The sequence below is a fragment of the Sitodiplosis mosellana genome, unplaced genomic scaffold, assembly GCF_009176505.1.
Source record: "Sitodiplosis mosellana isolate CC-2019 unplaced genomic scaffold, AAFC_SMos_1.0 Smas_scaffold_38, whole genome shotgun sequence".
In the NCBI taxonomy this organism is placed as follows: domain Eukaryota; kingdom Metazoa; phylum Arthropoda; class Insecta; order Diptera; family Cecidomyiidae; genus Sitodiplosis; species Sitodiplosis mosellana.
The window spans coordinates 2,607,181-2,616,225 of record NW_022595280.1 but is presented as its reverse complement, the minus strand read 5'-3'; the positions used below and the strand labels follow the sequence as shown (position 1 = coordinate 2,616,225).

Sequence of the window (9,045 nt, the reverse complement as noted above, 5' to 3'; positions counted from 1 at the left end):
GCTTTTCGCGGAACTAATAAGAGATAAGAGATAACTGTCTTCAGTGATGATATAGAAGACCTCAAGTGCTACAACTTTGCCGAAGACGCCAAGTTGTTATCTTTTATCAGTTCCGCGGAAACGTGAAAAACCGCGAGGACCCGCTAAAAACGAACATACTCGCTTTTAACCATTTTTAAGTCGACAGAAACTTGCTCTTCTCTTTCGTAACAAAGTCAATCAAACATACACTACTCTCAATCTCACCCATAGATATATATAGGTCAAAACTCTTCAGCCTGACAATTTTCGCATATGGTCAGGGCTACGGCGCACGGTAACGTTACTAACGTTTTTCACATGCTCATAACTCCGCTATCATAATAGATAACAAGAAAGAGTAAAGGCATAAATTCTAGCTAATTATACTAAAATTCATTTAATACAAGGAACTCTACAGTCTGTGTACTTGTCATGCTAAATATGTGCAAAAGAATAAGAAGGTGTTAAAAAAATGTGTGAAAACTTGCGAATTTTCTAGGTATTTTTCACACGCTTATATCTCTACAAAATCCAAAAAAAAGTTCCATTTTATGATTCGATTATTGTTGCCCCTTACTCGATCTACATTTTTTGTCTTCACTCTTCTGGAAAATCTCTGATAATGGTCATGTTATGAGCTCATTTGTATGTCAGTAACGTTACACCTCCGTGGCCGTGACCATATGGCGAATTCCTTATGTGTAGATTTAGTGCTCCTATAGTGCTCCCAAAATCTATCATCAGATCGAAAATTGATCGATAACAGAAAAAATTACAGCCATCGATTTTTTGGGGGAGCCATATTTTCGATTTTTCAGGGTGGGCTCAAATGCTCTCCATTTTGGGTCAGGGGTTTAGTGCTCCCAAAATAAACTCTCAGATTGAAATTTGCTTGAAAAATGATCGACTTATGGTCATACACTATATTTGAGCAGAAGCAGTTCATCCCCTAAAACGCCAAACACTATAAAATTTTCAAATTTTACGAAAAAAATGTATTCTCGACGGATTCTTTGAATGTTCTCTTTATTCAAATGTAATGAATGTGAAGTAGTTATAAATCGTTCCGAAATTGAAATGTCAATTTTTTATTTAAAAAAAACACAATTGCTTCGAGAGGCTTTGCAGGAAAGGAGTTAAAACATAAGAATGGTTTTCCACTTGAACGAAACAAATGCATGTAAATTACAATCTATTTTCTCGGTTTTTATTGAATGTGAAATCCATTTTCATATTAGCCTATTCTCTTTTATTTTCATTTAATTATCTGTTTATTGGTTCATTTTTTTTTATGTTGAGTTCTTGGAAAACGACAAATTTTTCTCTTTGTTTTTCTCCAGTTATATTAATTTTTACAGTAATTTTAATTTCATATAATAACCACGATACTCGTATTCGCACGGGAAATTGTCGGAAAATCATCAACCTATCGCGGATGAAACCAGTTCGGCCACTTCGGGACTCGTCGATCTTACTGTCAATTGCATCGCTACACCATCGGATAAGGCTAATTTTGCGCGCAGCAATATCTCGTGTCCGCCACGAAAGGTGCCTGCAACGAAAGAGAAAAGAAAAACCAATTCGAAAGGTTGGTCGTTAGTTATTTGTCATCAATTTTATATCGAACAGCGTTTGAATGAAAATAAGTACAGAGAGAAAACGAAACAAAATCGATATCGTTCAAAACGATGCACATTCAATGGGATATCGGTTCGCTTTAGCAGTTGAACGCAAACCGTATTGCATGAAATGGAAGAAAGAAAGGAAAAGAAAGGGCAAAAAAAAGAAGATTGCATTGGAATGTTGTTTTCTGTCGCAACGCATATGTTCAGACATTGTCGACGGATGGAACATTACTGTTATCTCTATCAAATGTGCGAAATAAACACATACACCACATCGTTGATGAAACACACACATTCGATTCGTATTGAATTTCATTTATTTTTGGACGGTGTGTGCAAATAGTAAAAAGGAAGAGACAGAAGCGTAATTGATGTTTTGAAAAATGAGCGATGAGTTCAAAAGAAATCACAACAATTGGAATATACGGCCAAGTATCATATTTCGAATTGTATGAAACCAGACACTTCTTTTTACGTTTGTTTCGAGCAAAATTAGAAAAATCCAATATAAACCCGACAATGGCATTTTTAAATCATCAATAGAAATTGCGATATTGTTGTTCCGCATAGATGACGCAAACGATAAGCATCCATGAGATACTGTTCCATTCAATGATGGAGTCGTTTAAGAAATGCTTTCTTTTTGAATAGCAGCATGCGCATTTAGATAGAGAACTCTTTGAGGTTCACCCATTGCGGGCTTCATTCTGACGCAAAACTCAATTTAAAAGCAATACTCAATCAATTCAAATCGAAGTGAAATTTAATGATGCGACATGAGATGCATGAGAAAGATGAGGAAATGACAATGTGAATGAAATGAATACGATGCTCATAAAGAATTTTCAATCGATCACTTTCCAAATCACATGTCATAAACCGAACAGTAATGAAACGGTACAAATTGCAATACACTTCGAATGTGTCAAAGAAGATCGATTCGCCAGAAATGAATATCTCTCTCTCTCTCTCTCTGCGGTTGAATGGTGCATCGTCTATAATTTTCGCATTGCATTAAAGCTTGCTGGTTACGTGTTCGAATTTGGATTAAATGGAATTAAATGGGCTCTGTAATTATCGTCACCGTCATACATAAATTCACGCTGCATCTCTTGCTTCGTGTGTGAGTGTGTTGTTTCTTCAACGTAACTTCCTCAGCAATCGATTTATTAGCACAATCTGCACTCTCTCTCTCTCTCTCTCCGTCTGCGTGCACTGACGGCGAGTGTGAATGAATGTGGCATTCACGCGTCGTCATCGTTGCCATTCAAAAAAGGTATACCGTACGAAGTGGAGAGCGTTGCAGCTTTACAATGTAATTGGTGATTAGTGTTGTACCGAACGCTCATGGATTTTAAAGCGAGCAATAAATTTCATCCAATATAATATGATGGCAATGCATACATAGCGTGGTCCGGTTTGTATTCGAGCAAAACCATGCACTTGCATTTACGTACGACTTTGGTTTCATTGCAACTAAGTAGAAATTATGTTGTACAAATTAGTCTGTGTCATTGAAAGCTGACAACGATAATTATTTATGTAACATTTTCGATCCCTTTGTTCGGGCTAGTTGGACCATATATATTTATATGCATTGGTTTATCTATTGTACGGTCTAATGCATAAATCCAATAGCACAGTGTGCTGTGATGCATCGATTACATTCCATCGAGATTGGTTGATTAGAGATCGCTAAGCGAAAAATTTGAACCTAATAAATTTTGTTGAATTGTTCAACGTCGAAATTTTCCACGAAACATGAGATAAACGCTTTGTTGGCGCCCGCAATGTTATTTCAAATTGATTTCGATGAGATGCTAATCTCGATGTGTATTGATGTTTGCCGCAAGGCATTTCTCAATTGGATTTTCCGATCAGATTTCGAAGCGCCCGCTGCTTGCCTCCAGGGAAAATGGGCACATTGATGTGTATGTGATGTTTGACGTTCTACAATTAAAATCAATTAGAAATTGGCTGGAATCGATCAAAACTTTATCGGTCAATCTCTAATCATTTCGACTTTCTTTCGACTCTTTTCTCTTCCCATTTCGGTCAATTTGTGCTGGCAATCGATTTGACTTGAAAATAATAGCACTTGATACCGACATATCATGAACACCAGCAACTTGCGTTTAATCACGCAAAGGGCTTTCATTTCAATTTACGATAGAAAAAAGATTTTAAATTACATTCCAAATATAAATCGGTTCATTTTTTCCCTTCACTCTCTGTATCTCTCTCTCTCTCTCTCTCTCTCTCTCTCTCTCTCTCTCGGAATCACGATTGTGACGGTTACAGTGTTACACGTTTCACATCTGCAATGGTATTGTTAATGATCTAATTGCATTAAATGTCAATACCGCAACATAGTAAATGACATCGCATCGCCTTTAGCGGCTCTTATGCCCCTGGTAATGATATTTATTGGTTGCACATCGTCCACAACACGAACGAACGGGCAAAGCACAAAAACAAGAGACGCAACAAACAATGAATGGAATGAACGAAAGAGAATGAGAGAGAGAGAGAGAGAGAGAGAGCAAAACGAAAAACAAGCAAATCACTTTGACACATTCACAGCCGTGTACGAGAGACAACATATGTTGGTTAAGATATCGGCAACTGCACGTCAATGCTGCTCTCAGTTTCTCATGTCGTTGTCGTTTTTTTCCTTCCTCAACACACGCTTGCCTAATATCACTCGCATCATTTACACGAACAAACAAAAAGCGTTTGCAATACGCTTTTTTTTCTTTTCTATCATACATGTAGAAAGTAATGTCTTCTTTCGCTTCGGAATAATAAAACACTAAATAGAAAATTGTGTGCAACATGATACTCAACAAATTGCTATCGAACCCGTTTGATTATATTCTGTCTTCACGTTTGAATATTGTGTGTATATATATGGGTTTTGTGTCTTTTTTGTTGTTGTTTTTGCTTGTTTTGCATTGCTGCTCTCGATATTTATGGTCGCAATCACAGTGGAAAATTTATCGATATTGAACAGTGTGTGTGATTGGCGATAACTTTCGTTACAGTTTATGGCTTCATTATTGTTATTGGCCATTTTGAAATTGCCCACAATAAAGTGAGATTTTGTATGCATATCGATTGACTTTTTATCACGCGTGTTTTGTTTGCTTTTTGCCTCTTTATCAATTGAATGTTTCCGTTTATTTACCGGAACTGAGCAGTGTATGTGTATGAACACCCTGGCCAACTTTCCCAGAGCCCGTGTCAGCGGCAAGGCCAAGGAATTTCAATATTGTGTTGACGGCATCTTGTAGTGTATTTACAGCGGATAATTCATACGTGTCCTCTAATTCGACCCAGGCTGAAAATTTAAAAAAAAAATAGAACTGGAATTAGCTTTCGTTTTTTTTGTAAATTTTTTTCATAAACCTCATCTCAAGAAACCAAACCAGAACAAAAAACAATGAAAAATTCAAAATCCTACCGTCCGTGTCAGCAGCACTCCAAGCATTGGTAAAGTTGCTTTTCGTAACTTTCTGCACTTGATCAGCGACGGAAATTTCCAAATCCTCAAGCATGTATTCATCATCGTATCCCTCGTCCGAATCTGGTTCGCCCGTATTCGGATCACAATCTTTCACAATGAATTTCAGTGTGGCTCCAAATGTGGCGGCTGAATTGCCAACATCATGCGGAAATTCGACAATCACATACGTCGAACCCGTTTCGTTGTACGGTAATTTAGTGCATGGAATCACGGCACGGATGATGAAACCTTCGGGCGCCACAAGCTCAACGCGAACATTCTCAAGCAGTTGATCGGAAAGTGTGTTGACACAATCAAATTGGAATACCATGTGGTTATTGAAACAGTGCTTAACACATTGAACGGTATACTCGGTTTCATTTTCTGTTAATTGCACCGATGCGGATGATTTGTGTAGCGGTCCCAATCGTTGAATGCCTGGAATTTGTGATAGACGTTCGGCATTGGCTTCCTCGCGGGTGATCTTGGGCGCTTTTGCAATTGAATTGGTGATAATCATAGCGTCGTTTTGAACCTCCTCTTTGACAGGTGCACTAATCGGCACCAAAGACAAATCAAATGTTTCCGTGCACGGTGTTTGCAAGTAATCACGCAATGCCTTCTCAAGCAATGGAATCGATAGTGATGGTTTTTCGGTGATGTATGTTTTGTTGAGTTCCGGTTTTGATTGTTGCAAAATCGTCAAATAGTATGTGGCACGATCGCGAACTTCATCATCCGTATCCATTTGACAGCGTTCCAATAGCACTAGAATATTTTGCAATAGATTCGGACAAGCGGCACCGAATTGTGATAGAGCCGCAACGGCCGCAGCACGAATGGTAGCATTCTCCAAAATTACGCGATTGTAAATGAAACGAATGTATTTCGATGGTGAATTAGAGAATGGTCCTTCTTTGCCCATCAAATGTAAAATGCGCACCGCCAACGACGTGTGCTCACAATCTTCGATAAATTCGCACAAATGTGACAGTCCGGCTTCTTTTGCCTCTGGATTCTCTTCGATGATTGTGATCATGGTGTCAACAATCGATGTTTTATAGTCCAAACCGCCCTCTTCGCGCAGCATTTGACTCAAGAAATTGATCAAAACGGAATGCTTACGTGGAAATTTGGTGCATAGGGCACGAATGGCTTGCACAATTACGACTTTGAATTCGTCAGAAATTTCGGCAACAAATGTGGCAATTTGCTTCATGAGCCGTTCAACGGAACTCTCAGCGCCGGTCTTAAGCAGTGTTGTGATGGCCAAAGTGGCCACTGAACGATTGGTATCGGTGATCAATCCTTCCAAATCCAAATTGCATGTGGTTATTGCAACCGGGTGGACCATCGCCACTTTGTTCATTGTGCGTACGGCAGCAAAACGAAGTGTTGCTTTTGGTGAACTGCAGAACAATTGCAAGATACTGATTGCTGGTGCTAGCTCACGGGCGCTTGTTCGCTTGAGATTTACAATAGCGTGGGCTGCTTCGTAAACAACCATTTCACTCTTTTCACGCAAGCACTTTTCGATGAACTCCATGAGGCCATTTTCCGAATTGCCACCGGCCTCATCGTCATCTTCAATCAATTTGCATGCAATGCGAAGCAACATACAAATTGCGTATGGGCTCTTTAGATTTTGACGCGTCAATTTGTTGACCAATTTCGAAACGGCCAAACGATCCGTTTTACGGATGCGATACAACAGACCGAGTGCATGGTATTGCACCATAATATTGTCACTGTTCAATGCTTCTTGAGCTTCGTTTGCCCATCGCTTAACCACATCTGCTGCCGAATTGGCGAGATGCACCGAACTAACTAAGGCCGCACACGATACCGACTCATTCTTATCGACGATACACTGTTTCATATATCTTTCGACCGCTTGCAACATTGTGTTATCAGTGATACTGCATAGAGCCCGAATGGCCGATGCACGATACAAATATTCCTTGCCTAGAATGTACGGAGAATAAATATGGAGTTAGATCGATGGCATGTGTGAGGAGTTTTCGATTCTGTCAAAATACCTGTCATATCTTTTGTCAACGAACTGGTTACGATAATAACATCATCGGCAATTGTACTAAGCTCCTTGATGCCCAAATAGACCATGCGACGCAAAACCACATCTTTTGATTGGAAGAGTTTGGTCATTGCAAAGAAACAATCGGTAGCTTCACGAGCTGCCAACACCTCACCCTACATTTTTCAGAGGGAAACATTAGTTTTTTCTCTCTATTTTTTCACATAAAATTTCATCACAATTTCTCCAATTTTCATACTTTTATAACGAAAAGGTAAGAAAAAAAAGAATCAAAAACTGAAAAAAAAACTGCCACAAACCTGATTGATCAAATACAAAATTTTGGTTAAGATGTGCGTGCATTTTCTGGCATTGACTGGAGACTCATTGAATGTGCGACACTCTTGCAACACCGATGTTTTATCAATGTTTTGAAATGGATTGCCACCGCCTAGTTTCGAATGAGAAGATTTATATTTAGTCATTTTCACTGAATTTACCGATGTTTTTCGCGACTAAAAAAATGTATTCCCACAAGTACACCGTGTCTGTTGTATTCCAGCATTAAAACTGATTAGACTTTGCCAACAAACACAACTCACCATCTTCTTCTTCCTTCTTATCACGTTTAAACGAACTCATTGTATTAGCTCAGTATATGATGTTATCACTTCTGAATCACCGTCGTTTTGAAGAAAAAAATTTCTTTCAATTTTTTAATGGTTTTTTTTTTATTTTGAAATGAAAAATAATGTAAAAGAATCGAATGCGACGACGGCAAAGTAATCGCTGTGACCGAGAGAAATTGACAGTCGTAATGAAATTTTAACACGTCATCTGAGTGCCGCCACCATCGGACTCACTATTGCAATACAGTCGCGCATACACATAGTCAACGTCAACTGTTTACGTTGCCCCTGAAAACATCATCATTTTGATCATCCATCATCAATTTTATTTCAGATTTTTTTCCTCAAATTTTCAATGATTTTGTTCATTTTTTTTTTGTAATTTTAAAAATATTTTCTACAGAAAATTGAAACATATGAAATTTTTATTGAGAAAAAATAGACCTTTGACATTTCGAATGTTCAAGTTTTAAATGTTGTTGTGCGGTGGAATGCTCGATGGGTATTGTCATATAAAGCAGAGTCACTCGATGTGATTCCACTAGATGGCGTTGGTCGCACTGAGATGCTCTTTTGCTCTGCAGTTCTAATCGGTTCGGAATCAAACGAAATAGCAACATTGTCGTTCAGCTGTAATGAAAAATCATTTATTCATTCTAAACAAACACTGAATTATTCACCGTTTTGAGAGAAGAAATGATCGTTGTTCTTCATTTTCTTTCCCATTCATAAAAATGAAGAAGAAAAGATAATGTTGACAATAGTAGATTGGATAGCACGCTTTTCCCAGTCTTGTTGTCAATTTCCCAAGGCGATTAATGAAGAACCTATGTTTTCATTAATATTTTCCATATTCAAATGAACGCATACACAATGAAGCGAAAGACGACGACGACGACGACGACGATGAATAAGATGGGAAAAAACAGACTCATTCTTCGTCATTTCTTAGAACCCTTCAGAACACATTGCATTATAGTCGCCGCTGTTTGACTTCATCGTTTCCGTACGGCATTTCTACATGTGTGCCACCACAATTCCCTTCTTTTGCGCAATCCACGGTTGCTACTCTTCTTTTTTCTTCCCTTCTGTTCATTTGCTTCGCTCATATTTTCACTGTTGCTGCGGTTGTGTGTCGTCATCACAAAAGCTGAATGAAATTTTTTTCCCTGTGTGACGAACAACATGCACATACACACACAAACATAACACGATGAAATACGAAAACAC

The 9,045-nt window shown here is 38.4% G+C and overlaps 1 protein-coding gene across 1 annotated transcript; it reads right to left on the bottom strand.

Annotated features, from left to right (window-relative positions):
* Positions 1 to 1,030: 1,030 nt before the first annotated feature.
* Positions 1,031 to 8,090, bottom strand: LOC129569662 (coatomer subunit gamma). The gene is made up of 6 exons (XM_055448755.1): positions 7,789 to 8,090; positions 7,507 to 7,637; positions 7,191 to 7,362; positions 5,110 to 7,116; positions 4,834 to 4,986; positions 1,031 to 1,573 (listed from the first exon to the last, which is right to left on the bottom strand). The coding sequence occupies exons 1-6, from the start codon at positions 7,826 to 7,828 to the stop codon at positions 1,443 to 1,445; spliced, it is 2,634 nt and encodes an 877-aa protein (XP_055304730.1). The 5' UTR covers positions 7,829 to 8,090; the 3' UTR covers positions 1,031 to 1,442.
* Positions 8,091 to 9,045: the final 955 nt, after the last annotated feature.

Excerpts from the sequence above, each read along its gene's own strand:
- LOC129569662 (XM_055448755.1), bottom strand. The coding sequence starts at position 7,828 with ATGAGTTCGTTTAAACGTGATAAGAAGGAAGAAGAAGATG. Across the intron at positions 7,363-7,506 it reads TTTTGTATTTGATCAATCAG|GGTGAGGTGTTGGCAGCTCG; the intron begins GTTTGTGGCAGT and ends TGAAAAATGTAG. Across the intron at positions 4,987-5,109 it reads GAGTGCTGCTGACACGGACG|CCTGGGTCGAATTAGAGGAC; the intron begins GTAGGATTTTGA and ends TTAAATTTTCAG.